Here is a 19919-nt window from a genome sequence, read left to right on the forward strand (position 1 = left end):
TATTCAGAAGCAAACCATCAGGGGGAGATATGCGATTCCAAAAACTAATTGCCTACCAAAAATCTCCATGTTGTTGCAGTCGTTACACCCTGACTGGAGTAGACCTTGTTTAGAAATGTTCAGGGAATAAGCGCTTAAGTACATGGACAGAGGAAAATGAAGCATTAGGGAGAAAAACAGAACAAAGATATACCGACCTGAAGTTTTCAGCTGGATGTTTCCATTGGCCAGAACGTCCAGACAATTGCTCAACATTTCAGACACAGTAAGACTTGATGCAGTGGTTTGTAGATATACCTATTCCTGCTGAGAGCAAAATGAGATGAGATGTCCTAGCAACAGTAACTAACATGTTTATTGTTGACCATGGGCCAGACTTTATATGCATCACCTCATCGAACACCAGTGGCAGCCCTAGGTACATGCAGCAACTGAAGCAAAGCAGAATTCAGCGCCTTTTGCAGACTCCCCCAGCTAGTGAGAGTCAGCGTCTCATTCCGAAGCCAGGGCCTTCTGTACTGCCCCTGTTAAAGCAGGCAAGACAGCGGCTGTGAAAACCAAAAGCCAGACCTGGTGCTATCGAGATGATTCCAACTCATCACGATCCGATAGGACAGAGTAGAACTGCCCCATAGGGTTTCCAAAGAGCAGCTGGTGGATTCGAACTGCTGACCTTTTGGTTAGCAGCTGTAGCACTTAACCACTGCGTCAACAGGGCTCCTTACAATGTTTGAGGGCATGGAACTCTCATTTTCTAGAAACTGTTAAGAGTAGGATAGAAATACTGTCTCTCTTAGCTGCTTTAAGCATAGTCATTGTACTGTGGACGTAACATCGAACATATAATTGTCATGTTATGAACTAAGTATCTATACTTTGAGGATGGTTTTATAAGATGACCAATAAGGCCAAAATCTTTTTTGCCTCTATAGTTATTTTGAAAATAATGACAGTTATCGTTCCTTCTAGGAAAATATTTTCTTGATTCCAGGAGACCTTATTATTCCAGGACAGTATATGAGAGAATACCATCTGACTATATTCCTACTGAAGTATATGAAGCATTTGTAAATGTATGCAGTTGGTGTGAGAAAATTTGAATTGTTTAAATATTCAGAAGGCTAACTTCTTTATTTGGAAAAAAAAAAGCCCATTTGGTTTCTAAGCTCACTCAGAGACAAACAATACGTAATGCCCATTTTTCTGTCTTTTCTACACCTTCTGAAAATCATTTATAAAGAAAATAGATTGACAATAAAGCATATCATCATGAAATTTAAACACTGAGGACAGAGAGAAGATTCCAGAAACTTCCTTCAGAGGGGAAAACAGGGATATCAGGATCCCTTTGGACATGTCAACAGCAATCTAGAATACAATGGAGCAGTGCCTTCAAAATTCTAAGGAAGATTCCCAGCCAAACTGCCAAATTACCAATTAAGTGTGAGGGCAAAAATAAAGACATTTTCAGACTTGTAAGATCTCAAAAAATTGACCTTTCGTGTACCTATTTTCAGAAGAAAATGCTCTTACCAATCAAGAAAGTACGCGAAGAAAGAAGAAGACATAGAGTCCAGGAAACAGGTGTCCCCACCTGAGACGGAGGGGAGGAGGACCCCAGAGGACAGCTGTGCAGGGGGCCTGTGGAGCAGTCGTGTAGACTGGGTTAATTCTCCAGAAGAGATGCCTCCAAAAAGAGAAAAATTCATAGAATTCCAGATGTTCGGCCCTATTGAAAAGAGACTTACACACCTGGGGAAGAGTTTGGAGATAAATGATTTAGAAAACTGAGCAGCGGAAAAAATGAGAATATTGGCTCCAAGATGTGCAAAAGGAAAAAATAATCTTATACCTGATGACTTAGCTGCAAGTAGTCATGACTGTGTTAACACTGAATATTGATCCACGTGAAGATAATATGACCCTGTTGGGAGTATGGTGGAAGAGAAAATGTGCCTGTATGTGGTGAGGGGCATTAAGTGAGAAAAAAGTAAACTCAGTTTTTAGTGGGCATTCAGTGGATAATGCCAGAAAATGAAGAAAAATAAACAAGATGTAGAAGCATGAGCATGTTATTTAGAGATAAGGAGGTAATTACCAAACGAAACAGCCCAAGTAATTGAAAATGGCTGACAAGGGTAGGCGGGAGACTGTTATGTTTTTGTAATAAGCCTCATATAACTATTGACTGTTTAAGTTCTGTGCACATTTGACTTTGATAAAAATTAAAGATTAAACTTTGAAAAAAGGAAAAAATTCGAGTAAGTTAAAAAAAATGACAAAGATGGGTTGTACCTCCCATCATAATGAAACTCAAAAAGAATACTCAACAATTAATATAAAACAAGGAACTAAGGGTAACCTCAAGCATAGTTTCCTAAGATGGATCATTAAAAAGAGAAAACCGTGAAATGCCATGTCCTTCCTTATTCTTCTCTCCATACGCCCTTCACACTGTAGCCAGATGCTTGCGTATATCTTCCATCCGCTGTGGGTCCTAGGAGATCTCAGCCTCAGGTTAGTGTCTGCTTGAATAAGATGTCTAGAAAACTTGAGGGCCAAGTTGGAGCTGCCTCGTCTAGCCTAATCTCATGGTTCTCCAGCTGGGTATCTGGCTTCTCTTTGCTCTTCATCTGATTCTTAGAATGTCAAGTCTAGCCGTCTTGCTACATCACCCTACTCTGCTGATTTCCTGATCCAAATTCGTCTGTCTGTCCAGCTGGCTGTGACTCATCCCTTCCCCTGACCTTGCTGTCTACATTTGCTCTTACTACCCTACCAGTACAGGAGCCCTGGTGGCACAGTGGTTAAGCACTCAGCTGCTAACTGAAAGGTTGGTGGTTTGAACCCACCAGCTGCTCCGTGGGAGAAAGATGTGGCAGTCTGCTTCCGTAAAGATTACAGCCTTGGAAACCCTCTGGAGCAGTTCTACCAAGGCTAATGGGACTGCTTGGGAAGAATTTGGGGAATCTGCAGCTCTGTTCTTTACCCATTCTTGAAGCTGGGATAGCATCTGAGGACACTTGTGGGTGGAAGGAATGTGTGTGTGTGTGTGTGCGTGCGTGCGTGTGTGTGTGTTTGGGCAGAAGAGGACATGGCCATCTTAGACCCCGTCATTCTCCCTGGGAATGCTAACATGTATATTTTTTTATGTCCTGGGTATATTCTTTCTTTTATTTGTTTTTCTGTTTCTCTTAGAAACTGTTCTACAATTTTAAACCCAGAGGCACCTTTCCAGCTTTCTGGCATGAACCGTATTTTGACCTCTTACGAAGCTTCAGTCTTGCTCATGGTGATTTTTACGTGCAGAGACATTTGAGACCCTTTTAGATTGCATTCCATCCCAGTCTGCTCAGCCTGCGGTTTATGGACTCACTCCTGCTGTCTTTCAACATATGGGGTGCTATTAGATAGTGAGTTTGGGTCTTGTCAGGGAAACTGATTAAGCCACAGTCAGGGGCAACAGTTCTAAGTGTGAAATATAGCAGGCCTTCCTGAAACAGTTTGCATGGTGATCTGCCGGGGGTGGTTGGTGCTTTTCTGTTGGGATGGGGGTGGGGACCGGAGCTTCCTAAAAAAGCAAACACTTTTTTTTTTCTGTCATGGGCTAGGGCTACAGTGGTAACATTTGGCAAGTTGAGTAACGGGGAACATAGCTAGCTGTGAACAGATGGGCAACTATTAAAAGATTTGAGGGACTTTCATCATTTCTCAAATGGCCTTCACCCACCTACAGGATACCCAGTTCCCTTGCAAGAAGATTACGTAAAGGATTCAATTAAATTTCTTCTTCATTTTTTTTCCCCCAGTTGCGATGAAAGCAAAAGCTCTGACGTTCAGAGGAAAAGAATAGATGAGAAACTTCTAATTTTGAGTCCTCTTGGGATTAGATTCTGATTTCAGCTGTGCAGGGAACACTGCCCCATATTTTGAAAGAGTTGCTGCCTGCATTTTCAGAGATGACTTTTCAAAATAGACAGTGAGCTCCACCATCCATATCTGATTACCATCTGACATTTGGACACAGAATTACAGAGCTATTCACATGCTTGATAAGTATAGCCTTGCTTTTAAAAAGGCCACTGGTAACTTGTCATTATATTTAAGCTAAAAACTAATGTAATGTAAAATATGAAAGAGAAATGTATTAGCTGGTTCCTATCGGAAATAAAGATATCTACACTTTGTAGTTGTTGTTGGCTGATGTCAAATCGGCCCCCAACTCATGATGACCCCGTGCATGAGGGGATCAGAATATTGTGCTCCAGGGATTTTTCACTGGCTGATTTTCCAAAGTAGATTGCCAGGCCTTTCTTCTTAGTCTGTCTCAGTCTGGAAGCTCCACTGAAATCTATTCAGCATCAGAGCAACACGCAAGCCCCCACTGATAGACAGGTGGTGGCTTCACATGAGTTTCACTGGCCAGAAATTAAACCTGGGTCTCCCACTTGGAAGGCAAGAATTCTACCACGGAACCACCAATGTCCTCTTTTTTAAAAAATTTTATTTTATTTTGGTGAAAATATACACAGCAAAATGTGCTTCAGACATAATGATCTAGACATCTAGATGTCTAGACACAGTTTCTAGACATAATGATCAGTGATACTGGTTACATTCTTCACATTGTGCCATCATTCTAATTATTTCTGTTCTTAAATCTATGCTTTAAAATAGCTGTTCACCTTTTGGTCTTTATATATATATATATTTTTTTTTTAATGCAATACTCAAGGATAACAATCTTCACTCTTTGGGCTAAACTTAGTTTACAGGTGACTTCAGGGGATATTTTCAATTCGAGGTTTGAAGAGCAACACAGGGCCATAGACCTGGGGACTCCTACAGCCCCAATAGGTCCAGTAAGTCTGAATATTTTTAAGAATTTGAAGTTTTGTTCCACATTTTCCTTCCTTTTTATCAGGATTCATCTACTCTGTTCTTGATCAGAACATACAGTAATGGTAGCTGGGCACCATCTAGTTCTTCTGATCTCAAGGTGGAGGAGGCAGTGGTTCATAGACCTGTAGTCCAGTATCTTCTCTGATTCTTGGACTTCCTTCTTTCTCGTTTGTTTCATGTGAATAAAGACCAATAGTTGTATCTTACATGGCTGCTTATAAGCTTTTAAAATCTCAGACACTAGTCACCATACTGGGAGATAGAATATAAACTTTAAGAACTATATGATGCCAGTTGACTGGATTGTCCCATGAGACCATGGCCCTAAGCCCCCAAACCAAGAGAACTAATCCCATCAGGTGATTGGATATGTCTAATTAGTATCAGCATCTGTAGCCTCCTCCCTCTTTTTTTTATTGTTGCAAAAACCAAAGCCCTCTTCACACACCTCAGAGAATACAATTTTACCCATCCTCTGTGGCAGCAGTGTCTCTGATGTAGAAGCATGCTGTTCTGTTTTTGCTTGGAATGATGCTTAAAAAGTCCCTAAGGGTGAGAAGAACTACAGGCACTGGTTAAGGTAAGACATGTTTTAATCTCTTTGGAACAGCAGACTGATTTTTCCAAAAGCAGTCATAGGTTGGTATGGTCAGTGTTATGGGTACCTATAAGCTGGGTCTCTGTGAACTCAAACAATGGACTGGGTTCCATTCCTCAGGGATTTTCTGAATGACATGCAAACACTAGGGTTAATAATTTCAAGATACTTACCCCGTTCTCAGGAGTCCCTGGGTGGTGTGAACTATTAATGAGCTCAGCTGCTAACCAAAAGGTTGGAGGTTCAAGTCCACCCAGAGGCTTCTTGGAAGAAAGGCCTGACAATCTACTTCCAAAAAAATCAGCCATTGAAAACCCTGTGGAACACAGTTCTACTCTGACACATGTGGGTAGCCATGAGTTGGAGTCTACTTAATGCAACTAGTTTACCCTGTTCTCACTCAGGGTATTTAATAAGTAATTAGAATTTAAGTGTCCGTATTTAAGATGTGTTTGGAGGAAGGGAGCGTGGACACCAACCCCTACTTTTTCGAACTTCAAACTCAATTTATCCCAGCCACGAGTGCTTTAAAGATCCTGTCTCCAAAAACAACTCAACCGCAAACTAAATTTTATCTAAAAATAACCAGCAGTATTACAAAAGGAAAATAAGCATTTTAATAGTTTAAATTAAAATCCCCACCATTCAAAATAGTTGTAAATTAAAATACTTCAGTACAGGAGCACTGAAACAAACTAATAACAAGTGGAAAACAATTAGCTCTGGAGGAGCCGGAGCAAGACAGCAGAGTGAGTGGACACTCTCATTTACTCCCCGAGCAAACAACCCACTGAACAATGAATGAAAACAAGCACAGACTGAGATCTCAGAACTCCAGACAGCAGCTGAGATATTGGAGAGTTGGAATGAGTTCAGAAGCAGGGGAGAGGAGGAGCAGGGATGGCCGAGAAGCTGCGAGAACCTACCCGCTAACATTGTGAGCACTCGCTCATCACAGCCATTTTAGGATGGGGCTGGACAATGTTCCAAAAAGGGAACACAGAAAGGGAGCTAATCTGAGGAAGCTGTAGCCCATTTTTTTAAGGTGGTGCAGATAGGCTGTGGGAATTGGCAGGCTGCGCAATTGGGAGGGGGTGAAGGGAGACCAGGACACCGTGAGTGCCGTTGAATCTCGCTGAGGCCCAATACGTGCAGTAGGTCCAGGAGGAACTGGGAAGGCAGCAGAGCAAGGAGAATACATTGGACAGACAGCGACACAGAGGGAAATGGCTAGCTCCCTGCCCATAGTGGGACACCATGGGAGAACCCATGAAGGGGTGCTTGTGAGGGAAAGACATAGAGAGCCTAACACCTTCACTTCAGGAAAGTCGAGCACTGCTTGTTACACCAGCTAAACCTTCCCATCCCTTGCATGCATATTGAATTCCAGAGATCAAACTTCCACAACTGAATCAGCACTGAAAAAACACTAAGGATAAGAGTGCCCTGTAATGGTTCTCAGGAGAAAATATCAAACCCACTGCCATTGTGTCGATTCTGACTCATAGCAGCCCTGTGGGGTGGAGTGGAGCTGTCCCGTGGGTTTCCCAGAGCTGTGAGTCTTTGCGAATGCAGGCTGCTTGCATATTTCTCCTATGGATCGGCTGTTGGGTGCAGACCTTGGCCTTTCAGTTGGCAGCTGGGTGCTTGGCAACTGCACTACCAAGGCAGAAAAATTTTCCACCAAAACTAGAGTACAAAATTTAAAGTAAAAAACAAAAAAGATAACAAAATGGCCCACATTCAACAAAAAATAGTAAAACACAACAAAATCACCAGAGAAGAATGACCAATCAAAAGGAAAACATGAAGAAGAGGAAGTTTCTCCTATGGAGGTCAGACTCATGCGAAGAATTGATAATTTTTAGACTATGGTGCTAAGTATGTTTAAAGAAAGCAAAAATGACACAGAAAACAAACTAGCAGAGATCAGGAAACAAATGGAGGAACAAAATGGGAGACTCAACAAAGAAATTAAAAACATCAAATAAAACCAAAGTGAACTACTGGAACTGAAAAATAAAGCAACTGATTTAGAAAAAGAAAGAGAAACACTCAAGAATAGGGTTCAACAGATGGAAGATAGAATAAATGAACTAGAAGATAAAATAACTGAACTTATCAAGTCTCAAGAGAAAAGAACAAAGGAAAGCAAAAAAAAAAAAAAAACCCAAAAGGAAATATGGGATTCAATTAAGAAATCTAACAGTAGAATTTTCTAATTGGAATCTCAGAGCACCATGACAACAATAAAGGCATAGAAATGATTTTCCAGGAGATAACTTCCCAGATCTGAACAAAGAACTAAGCATGCAAACAAGAAGCTACACGAACCCCAATTAGAAGAGACACAAAAAGATCAACTCTGTGTCATATCCTAAGAAAATTCTGGAAAACCAAAGACAAGGAGACAAGTCTGAAAGCAGAAAGAGAAAAATGCAATATAACATACCAAGGGGCTTTCATAAGAATCAGTGTGGCTTTCTCCCCAGAAACTCTAGAGGTCAGAAGACAATGGAGCGACATATATAAAATACTGAACAAAACGATTGCCAACAAAGAATTCTTTACCCAGCAAAGTTGTCATTAAAAAAAGAGGGGAAAATCAAGACATTCAAAAACAAACAGAAGCTCCTGGAATTTGCCATTACCAGACCGGCTCTGCAAGTATTACTCAAGGGAGTACTCCAAATGGAAAGGCAAGAACATTAAATAAATACTCGTATCTACACACAGGAAAAAAAACTAAGAGACAGAATGAGATCTCAAAAAAAACACAACAACACGGTCAATCATAAGGACCAAGTTATGATATTTTTAGGAAATAAACTCAATAATTAAATTTCACAAATGATACAACATCAAGTTTGTAAGAAATAAGTACAATGTAAACTTATCAAATATAGGTTGTATATTGATGTTAATGGAGACACACCAACAGGCATAGGGGAGGGAGAAGCATATCAGGAATAGATTTATTATGTTAAGGTTGTGTGTTAACTGTTGTTCATATGTTAAACATTGTTGCAATTGTAAGTTGTGTAATGAAACATACGTGGTAACCAGTAAGAAATCACCAAGAAGAAACATTCAGAAGAAAAGAAGGAAGATAGCAAAAAGGCTCATCACAAGAAAGCGCCAAATACAAACAAAAACAGAAAAATCAAAATTAAAAAAACAAAGAAGTTACAAAACATTCAGAAAACAAACAGCAAAATGAGTGAGGTAGACCCTTCATTTTCAGTAAAAACCTTAAATGGTCTAAATGCCCCATGCAAAAGGCAGAGAGTGGCAGAATGGATAAAAAAACATGATCCATCCTTTTTCTCCAAGAAACATCCCTTAGACATAAGGACACAAACAGACTGAAAATAAAAGGATAGAGAAAAACATTCCATGCAACCAGTAAACAAAAAAGAGCAGGGGTGGCCATACCAATACCAGATAAAATAGACATCAAATCAAAATCTATTACAAGAGATAAAGAAGAACATTACATAATAATGGAAGACTCAATCTAGCAAGAACGTATAACAATTATAAATATCCTAACAGCAATGCACCAAAAAACATGAAACAAATACTGACTAATATGAAAGGAGAAATAGACAACTCCACAAACCTGACAGCGAACTTCAGGACACCACTTTCAATTATAGACAGAACATGTAAAAAGAAGATTACTAAGGACATTGAGAACTTAAACCATAATCCAGTTGGACCTAGCAGACTTAAATAGAACACTCTACCCAGCATCAGAATAATACACACTCTTCTCATGCACATGGATCATTTTCCAGAATAGACCATATGCTAGGACACAAAACAAGTCTCAACAAATTTGAACAGACAGAAATCATACAAAACATCTTCTCTGACCATAATGATATGAAGCTAGAAATCAACAACAGGAAAAATAAGGGGAAAAAAAACCCTGGAAACTAAATAATACACTACTAAAAAAGCTATTGGGTCATACAGGAAACCAAAAGTGAAATTTAAAAATTGCTAGAATCAAGTGAAAATGAAAACACAACATATCAAAACCTTTGTGACACAGCAGAAGCAGTGCTTAGAGGGAAATTTATAGCAATAAATGCCTACATTAAAAAAAGAAGAAAGATACAAAATCATTAATTTAAACCAACATCTTGAACAAATAGAAAAGGAAGAGGAAAAGAAGCCAAAATCTACCAGAAAAAAAGGAAATCAATGAAATAGAAAAACAATAGAAACAATAAACAAAACCAGAAGTTGGTTCTTGGAGAGGATCAATAAAGTATACAAACCACTGGCTAGATGGACAAAAGAAAAAAACCAGAGGAGGCAAATAATCAAATTAAGAAATGAAATTAGTGACATTACAACCCATCTAACAGAGATAAAGAAGATTATAACTGATTACTCTGAAAAATTAAACTCCAACAAATTTGAAAACCTGGACAAAATGGACAATTTCCTAGAAACACACTTCCTACCCAAACTAACACAAACAGAGGTAGAAAATTTAAACAGACACATTATAGAAGAACAGATTGAAGATGTCATCAAAAAACTGCCAACAACAACAAAAAAAGCCCAGGACCAGATGGCTACCCTGGAGAATTCTACCAAACATTCCAAGAAGAGTTGACACCAATCCTACTCAATCTCTTCAAAAACATTAGAAGAGGAAGAAATACTACCTAACTCTTTCTGCGAAGCCAGGATAACCCTGATACCTAAACCAGGCAAAGACATTAAAAAAAAAAGAAAATTACAGACCAATATCCCTTATGAGGAAACCCTGGTGGCATAGTGGTTAAGTGCCACGGCTGTTAACCAAAAGGTTGGCGGTTTAAAGCCACCAGGTGCTCCTTGGAAACTCTATGGGGCAGTTCTACTCTGTCCTGTAGGGTCTCTATGAGTCGGAATCAACTTGACGGCAATGGTTTTTTTTTTTTTTTAACCCTTATGAACATAGATGCAAAAATTTTCAAAAAAATTTTAGCCAACATACTTCATTGAGCAACATATCCAAAAATCGTACACCATGATTGAGTGGGATTCATACCAGGATTACAAGGGTGGTTCAACATTAGAAAATCAATCAATGTAATCTACCACATAAATAAAACAAAGGAAAAGAATCATATGATCATATCAATTGATGCAGAAAAGGCATTTGATAAAATTCCACACACTTTCTTGATAAAAACTCTCAGCAAAATAGGAATAGAAGGGAAACTTCTTAACATAAATAAAGGCATATATGCAAAACCAACAGCTAACATTATACATGATGGAGAAAGGCTGAGAACCTTTCCTTTGAGAACGGGAATGAGACAAGGATTCCCATGATCACCACTCTTATTCAACATTGTACTGAAGTCCTAGCCAGAGCAATAAGACAGAGAAATAAAAGGTATCCAAACTGGAAAGGAAGTAAAACTATCTCTATTTGCAGATGACATGATCCTATACATAGAAGACCCTAAAGATTCCACAAGAAAACCGCTGGAACTAATAGAAGAACTTAGCAACTTTTCAGGGTACAAGCTCAACAACAAAAATCTGTTGGGTTCCTCTACACTAACAAAGACTACTCCAAAAAAGAAATCAAGAAGAGAATACCATTTACAATGGCCTCCAAACTGATAAAATACCTAGGAATTAACCTAACCAGGGACTTGAAAGACTTATACAATAAAAATTATAAAACACTACTACAAGAGATGTACAAACAATGGAAAGACATCCCATGCTCATGGACTGGAAGACATTATATAGTGAAAATTTCAGTTCTACCTAAAGCAATCTACAGATACAATGCAATCCTGATACAACACCCAACAACATTGTTTACTGAAATGGAAAGACTAATAACCATCTTCATATGGAAAGGAAAGAAACCTGGAATAGCCAAAGCAATACTGAAGAAAAAGAACAAAGCCGGAGGCCTCACACTCCCTGATATCAAAACATACCATACAGCCACTGTAATCAAAACAGCCTGGTATTGGTTCAGTGACAGACACACAGACCAGTGGAGTAGAATTGTGAACTCAGAATTAAACCTAGCCATCTATGGACAACTGATTTTTGACAAGGGGTCGAAGTCCATTTAGTGGGGGCAGAAACAGTCTCTTTAATAAATGGTGCTGGCAGAACTGGATATCCACCTGCAGAAAAATGAAACAGGACCCATACCTCACACCATACATAAAAACTAACTCCAAATAGATCAAAGAACTAAATGTTAAACCTAAAACCATAAAATTCCTGGCAGAAAACATAAGAAGAAGATTATAGGACCTAATCTTTTGTAAAAGTAGGATAACAAACATTACAACAAATGCATGATTAGAAGGAGACAAAATAGATAAATGAGATCCCATAAAAATTAAAAACTTATACTCATCAAAAACCAAACTTGTTTCCATTGAGTCATTTCAACTCATAGTGACCCTATAGGATAGAGTAGAACTGCCCCATAGGGTTTCCAAGGAGCAGCTGATGGATTCGAACTGCTGACCTTTTGGTTAGCAGCTGAGCTGTTAACCACTGTGCCACTAGGGCTCACTACTTATCCAAAGACTTTATTAAAAGAGTAAATAGACAACCTACAGACTGGGAAAAATCTTTGGAAAAGACTTACCCGTTAAGAGTCTAATCTCTAAAATCTATAGAAAACTCCAACAACTTACAAACAAAAAGACAAACAACCCAATTACAAAATGGGCAAAGGACATGAACAGAGCCGTCACCAAAGAGGACATCCAAGCAGCCAACAAACACACGAAAAGATGCTCACCATCATTAGCCGTCAGAGGGATGCAAATCAAAACCACAGTGAGATACCATCTTACCTCAGCTACAATGGCACTGCTTAAAGAAAAACAGATAACAACAAATGTTGGCAAGGATGTGGGGAGATTGGAACCCTTATCTATTGCTGGTGGGACTGTAAAATGATGCAACCACTATGGGAAACAGAATAGCACTTTCTCAAAAAGCTAGAAATAGAACTACCCTATGATCCAGCAATCTTACTCTTAGGTATATATTCCCTAAAACCAAAAAACCACGGCCATCGAGTCGATTTTGACTCATAGCGACCGTATAGTACAGAGTCGAACTGCCGCATAGGATTTCCAAGGCTGTAAATCTTTATGGAAGCAGACTGCCACATCTTTCTCCCACAGAGTGGCTGGTGGATTCAAACCTCCGACCTTCTGGCTACCACCCAAGTGTTTTCATCACTGTGCCACCAGGGCTCCTGTACATCCCCGAGAGGCCTAAAAATAATGACAAGGGCAGACATATGTACACCTATGTTCATTGCTGGTTTACTCACAATTGCAAAACAAAAAATGGTTTAACAACCAAAATGTCCATCAATGGATGAATGGATAAGCATACTGTGGCATATACATACAATGGAACATAAAAAACAATGATGAGTCTGCGAAACATTATAACTTGGATGGACCTGGAGGGCATAATGCTGAGTGAAATAAGTCAAGCGTATAAGGACAAATACTGTATGATCCCTCTTTTACAAGAAGACAAGAATAGATAAATATAGAGAGTCCAATGTTCGTTGGCGATTACGGCGGGCAGGGGAGAGGGAAAGGAAAGTACTCTTTAGAGTCTTGTTATTTTTGGTGATGGGAAAAGTGGCACCAAATGTGGATGTAGTAGGCAAGCACAACCAAAGTAAAAATGAGTGTTTGAGCACGTATGGATGAGTATATGCAAATTGGTATACAAGTGGGTTCAGGTGTGTACATAGGTGAGAACAGATAGAACTATCTATAGGTACATGTAAATACAAATATGTGGGTGCAGGCACATCTGTTCATTAAAGACCCAAATATGGATACTCCTCAAACATAACCAAACACCTTCCAAGACTGGTTTTCTGGGTTTGAAGGCTTAGGACCATAGTCTCATGGGACAACTCAGTCAATTGGCGTAACACAGTTCACAAAAATCATGATCTGCATCCTAGTGAAGTGAGTAGCATCTGGAGTCTGAAAAGCTTGCGAGTGGCCGTCTAAGACACAACTATGGGTCTCTGCTCGCCAGGAGCAAAACAGTAAGAAGATAGCCAAAGGCTCAGAGAGGAAACAAGCCTACCTGAGCCACAACCTCATCTACCTGAGACCAGAAGAACTAGATGGTGCCCGGCTACCACCATACCACCATTGACAGTTCTGACCTGGATAGAATGGGAGAAAAATACAGAGCAGAACTCTAATTTATATATATATATATATAAATATAAAATGCCAGACAGACTAGAACAGTAGAGAACAGAAGACTTCCTGAAACTATCACCCTGAAGTACCCACCCTTTAAACCTAGAACCAAGCTTATCGCCTGAGATCACCTTTTAGCGAAATAGCTGAGTAGCTCACAATAAAGGATATTACTCATAAAATCGGTTCCCTACTTAAGAACCATCAGTATGAGACCAAAAAGTCAACAATTACTCAAAAGCAAAGATGAGAAGAGAAGGGGACAGGGAAAGTACTGGAAAGGGAACAAAGAATACAAAGTGAAGAGAATGTTACCGCCCCGTGATAAATGTAACTAATGTCACTGAACATTTTGTGTGGAAATTGTCAAATGGGACCCCAACTTGCTCTGTAAACTTTCACCAAAAACTCAATTATATATATACATATAAATAAAAGAAAACAGTTAGCTCTAATCCACTGCTGTTGGTTTCGACTCATATAGACCCTGTAGGACAGAGTAGAACTGCCCCGTAGGGTTTCCAAGGCTGTAAATCTTCATGGAAACAGACTGCCACGTCTTTCTCCTGCAGAATGGCTGGTGGGTTCAAACCACTGACCTTTTGGTTAGCAGCTGAGCACTTAACCACTGCTCACCAGAGTTCCGCAATTAGCTCTAGGAGCTGATTACTTCAGTTTGCCTGCTAAATGACGCACAGTTTCATAAACTCATAGTTCTGAGCTGGGCTGTTTGATTTGATGTAATTGAGTAAAGAAGGATTACCGGTGGGTTCAGTGTTTCCTGAAGAATTATACTTTAACAGAAAGAATTATTAGAAATAGCAAAAATAAGCCCCCAACATTCAGCAGGATACAAATTGGCTATATTAATTGTGAAATATATGTTCACTAGTAATGAAAGAGGAAGACGGAAGAACTGATTCAGTCCAATTGTAGTGTTGGCAAAGACTGTAGAATATACCATGGACTGCCAGAAGAACGAACAAATCGGTCTTAGAAAACATACAGCCAGAATGCACCTTAGAAGTGAGGATGGTAAGACTTTTCTGCTCGCTTACTTTGGACACAGGAAAGACCAATCACTAGAGAATGACATCATGTTTGGGAAAGTAGAGGGTCAGCGAAAGGGAAGGAAACCCTCAATGAGATGAATTGACGCAGTAACCACAGCAATGGACTAAACACACCAACGATCAGGAACATGGCACAGGCCCAGGCATCATGTTGTTCTGTTGTACAGAAGGTCGCTGTGGGTCAGAGCCAACTGGACAGCAGCCAGCAACAACAACATACACAGACTGTGTCTTATAACCAAACCCAACCCATTGCTGTGAGTCGATTCCCACTCAAAGCAGCCCTACGGGACAGAGTAGAACTGCCCCATAGGGTTTCCAAGGAGCGCCTGGTGGATTCCAACTGTCAACCTTTTGGGTAGCAGCCGAAACTCTTCACCACGGCACCACAAGGAAGTATCAAAGTAGACCCTTGATAGGGTAAAGAGAGTGAGGATTTGTGTGTTAGAAATTACCAAAGCAGTTGCCCTTGAGTCGATTCCGACTCATGACGAGCTCAATACGGTAAAACCTGTGAAAGCTGGAAACTGTTTAAGGCAGAAACCTGTCAGAGAAGGAAAAGTTAAGCATTTCCTATTAACAGTGAGCGATAGGAAAATATAAGACTGCTCCCTGTTGAAGGCAAAAGATTCGCAAGACCTGGAAGAACAAGGCAGCCCGTCGATTCCGACTCTCAGAAGTTCCACTGTATATTCTGCTATTTTTTCTGTTCCAAGTTTTATGACCTTCCGATTTTCACATATTTTTATGGTGTGTAATGTTCTTTAGGCATTTAAAGCCACGCTGAGTAATTTTTTTTTTCCTTCTGGTTATTGTTGAGTTAAATGGTGTCAGCTTGTTAACCCTCCCTGATGTTCACATGACCTCCGTTTGTGTTTTTCTAGAATGGCAGAAATGCAGGGCTTGATGGAAAGGCTGGAGCAGGCAGTCGTCCGGCTGGAGCTGCTGTCTGCAGGGTCACACAGGCCTCCCGGGGACTGCGGAGAAGTGAACGATGTCAATGCAGGTAGGGCCACAAAGTGTTGTCATTACTGGTTTCTATGTGGGTCACTTGATTTTGTTTACATCATTCAGCTCTCAAAGTCAGAAATATTTCTATCGTCTTTCTTCAACTCTCTTACTCTTTTCTTTATATGTGAGTATAACATTAGCCAGATGCAAGCAGTTACTAAAAAAGAGAAAGGAAAAGTTACAACCCACAATCCACTAAAATTACCAATATCTGTGCCCTGAGCTGAATGTCATTATTCTTTCATTTTAGTGTTTATACTGCTGTTCCACAGTCAAGGCTAAATATATTATCTAAGTAATTATCAAAAAGAAACGAATGTTCTCAATTAGAGTGTAAATTGGAAAGCGTTATCAGTCTGTAGATTTTCATTTTAAAGAGAGCACAAGTCATTCAATGTAGGAACTGGGGCTTTAAAGGAAGTGGGTCTGATGCAAAGCCAAGTGTGACTTTGATAGGACATGATCACGTCACATTGGTTTACCTTTGCCTATTCCTAACCAAATATACTTTTACAATTATATGATCAAAAATAAAAAGTGTATTACTTTCTTAAAAGGTATACCATATATGGCAAACTCTCTTAAGTTATTGACGATAATCTTTCCAATTCCTTCTTCCCTAGGGTTGCAAATTTAGCAAATAAAAATACAGGACACCCAGTTAAATTTTAATTTCAAATAAATAACTTTTTTTTATAAACATATAAGTATGCCTCAAATACTGCATAAGCCATACTACATGGGACATACTTACTATACTAAAGAAGATATCCACTGTTTATCTAGAATTCAAATTTAACTGGGTGGTCTGTATTTAACCTGGCAGTTCTATGCTTGTTACACGTGTCTTTCCTCCTTGTCTGACCCCCTTTGAATCCTGTCAGGCTTCTTGGGGCTGAAAAAAACCCTGAAGAAGAAGGGGCTTCCAAAAAACACTTTCACCAGGCAGGGTCTGCGTTGATGCTTCTAGAATTTTAGGCCTCCTTGGAGCTGTGCCTTGTATTATATACCCCGGGACAAAAATTACCGTTTGAGCACAGATGCACGGGCTGTGTGGTTTTTTATTTTCTTTTGCTTTCTTCCTCTCCCTGAACATAATAAAAATTAAAATGCTTTGAATGAATTGAAAGGGGGTGTTATTTAAGAAAGGCTGCTGGGGGCCTGTAAGTTATTCCACATCCGCTGAGACACATCTGTGATTTCATCTTAAGCATCTTTTTGTTAACCGTACAGCTGGTCCATGAGATTCGGTAAACCTTATCCATAAGAAAATATTTGCATGTCCTCTTCAGTAACTTTACTTGATTATGCTGTGTGCTTCAGGCGATCGCAAGACATTTCTCTAAGACCGCTGATCACAAACGTAAAGCTTGTGAACACACAAAGTTAAAATCCAACTCCCAGGAGATTCTGCAGTGTCGTTAAATAAAGAAAAACCTCAATAATTGAGACCCCGCTTACTCAAAGAGGTACCAGACTGAGCTTTGTATTTCTTTATAATAAATAATTTTCTAGGGAAATCAATAGGCTAAACAAAATTGGAGGGCATATAATTAAATTATATAAGAGTTTAAACAAATATTTTCTAATATAGCAAGTCATTCCAAACCAGTTTTTAGAGTAAGGTCTTTTAAAGCAACTTAGCCAACAAATTATTGTCCTGCTTGAAATTAAGTAGGATGGTTAGTAAGCAGGATGATATTCATCCTTCAAACATTTTGCTAATCACAAACAACATGCATGGATGGATGGATGGATGGATGGAGGGAGGGAGAGAGGGAGGGAGGGAGGGATGGAGGAAGGGAGAGAGGGAGGGATGGAGGGATATCATCAAGTAGACTCTGACTCATAGCAACCTGCGTACAACAGAAGGAAACATTGCCCGGTCCTGCATCATCCTCACAATTGTTGGCATATTTGAGTCTGTTGTTGAGGCTGTTGTGCAGATCCATCTGCTGAGGTTTTCCCGCATCCTCACTGGGCCTCCATTTCGCCAAACATGAGTCCTCCCCTTGCAACTGATCCCTCCTGGAAAGCAAGCGAGTCTTGGGATATTCTGTTGTGCCCCATAAGGTTTTCACTGGCTGATTTTTGGAAGTAGATCATAGTTCTTTCTTCCAACCCTGTCTTAGCCTGGGAGCTCCACTGAAACCCGTCCACCGTGGGTGACCCTACTGGCGTTCGAAACACTTGGTGGCATCACTTCCAGCATCACAGCAACAGGCGAGCCACCTCAGTACTACAAACTGACAGATGGGTACTGGCCCAAACAAAATACTTTCCATTTATTCTTAGTTTGTAAATTTTGATGATTTTCTAAATTCTATTTTTAACAAATCCTTAAGGACAACCTCTCACTTTAAATATAATCACAGTGATGACAATGATGTTATAACTAAAAAATTTTTATTTAAAAAAGAAATTTTTAAAAGGAACACGGTCCATTACAAATATATAATCTGCACAGATCAAAGAACTCCCCAGTTACAAAGCTGGTGTTGGGATGTGTTTTATGGTGTGTTTTCTTTTTCCCTGGCCATCAGGTAAGTTCAGCTCAACAGTTGAAGAAATATTTTTGCATGCCTGGCAAGGAGGAAGTACTGTGCCAGGTGCAAGGCTCTCTAAGGTGAATTACGCACAGCTCTAACCCTCAAGAGTCTTTTGGTCTCAATGAATTACTATTGAGTGCTGCAAGTGCTTTGATTAAGGGATGCTCAAAGGATGCTGGTGGGAGAGAAAGGCAGGACAGTAAAGGCTGCCCGGAGGAGGTGTGAGCAGAGCTGAGTGATGAAAGGAAATTGGAAAAACATTCCCTTTTATCTTTGCCCCGTCTGCTATGTAGAGGCTTCCATAATATCTCTAAAACCTTCCTCCACTTTAAAGACTCGTCAGAGATCTCTCCCATGGCAACAAATGGATTTATCTGTTTCTGAATAGGTCCATAAGGAATCTTTGGGCTTGTGCTCTTTTTGTGTTCTAGGAGTTGATATGTACTATATGTTGGCGTTTAAGACACCTCAGCTCCAATAGTCTGCTTGGAAGTTATGCTGTAGGTATCAGCTGCTGTCCAGTCAAGTCTGACTCATGGCAACCCTATGTGTGTCTGCGTAGAACTGCTGTCCATAGAATTTTCAATGGCTGTGATCTTCCAGAAGTAGATCTCCAGGCCTTTCTTCTGAGGCACCTCTGGGTAGATTTGAACCACTGACATTTTGGTTAGTAGACGAGCGCTTCACCGTTTATGCCACCCGGGTACAGAGAGCTGTAAATAACTGTTTTCATTACTCTTTGGGCCTGTGGAAGTGGGCAGTTGAGGAAAAGGGAAAAGGAGGAGAGCTTTATCCTATAAGTTGATGAACATGGATAGTTCTGTGCAGCATGAGAAAGGGAATCCTAGGTTTGCGTTTGAATTTTGATAGCCTGTATTGCAGAGTGTCTCAATATTATGTCTCTCACTATTACGGACATGAAGTCAGTGACTCAGAATTCTTTTCTGCTAATTAAAAGGCAGGGAGGGAAATGCAGAGCGGACAGCGCACACCAGGTTGGGCTGTTGTCATTCCAGCTTTACAGTAATTTGCCAGATCAAAACCTAACATAGATGAGCTCAGTGGTCATTTTCACACCCACAATCACCACCTCTCTGCCCCCTGGAAGTGAAAAACAAGCAAAATGTGTGAAATTAACTCTACTTTCCTACATGCCCAGAATTCGTATTACATTTTAATTGCCCTGGGTAGCCTTGGTAACTATTTGCAACATTGTTATAACACCTGGGGAGTCAGTATCGAAGAAAGTACCCCAGCTTTGAATTAATAAGACCTGGTTCCATTTTAGGTCCCTGGGTGACACACACAGTTTGTACTTGGCTACTAACCTAAAAGTTGGCGGTTTGATCCAGCCAGTGGTGCTGCAGAAGAAAGGCCTGGCTATCTGCTTCCATAAAGATTACAGCCAAAAACCCTGTGGGACAGTGCTACTCTGTCCCATGGGGTCACTATGAGTCAGAATCGACTCAATGCCAACAGGTTTTTTTTAAACAGTTTCCGTTTTGAATCTACCTCTTACTTGGAATATAGATTTAGTCAAGTC

The 19919-nt window shown here is 40.0% G+C and overlaps 1 protein-coding gene across 2 annotated transcripts in view; it reads left to right on the top strand.

Annotated features, from left to right (window-relative positions):
- Positions 1 to 19919, top strand: part of CAP2 (cyclase associated actin cytoskeleton regulatory protein 2) — a 186158-nt gene that overhangs the window by 28509 nt on the left and 137730 nt on the right. The window contains exon 2 of one of the 2 annotated variants that reach the window (XM_004382980.1): positions 15701 to 15822. In XM_004382980.1, coding sequence (XP_004383037.1) covers positions 15702 to 15822 — 121 coding nt within the window. In that variant the 5' untranslated portion in view covers position 15701. Of the gene's footprint in view, positions 1 to 15700; positions 15823 to 19919 lie in introns of those variants that run through there. The other variant, XM_012557453.1, reaches the window with a different exon arrangement.

This window comes from Trichechus manatus, unplaced genomic scaffold (assembly GCF_000243295.1).
Source record: "Trichechus manatus latirostris isolate Lorelei unplaced genomic scaffold, TriManLat1.0 scaffold00103, whole genome shotgun sequence".
NCBI lineage: Eukaryota > Metazoa > Chordata > Mammalia > Sirenia > Trichechidae > Trichechus > Trichechus manatus.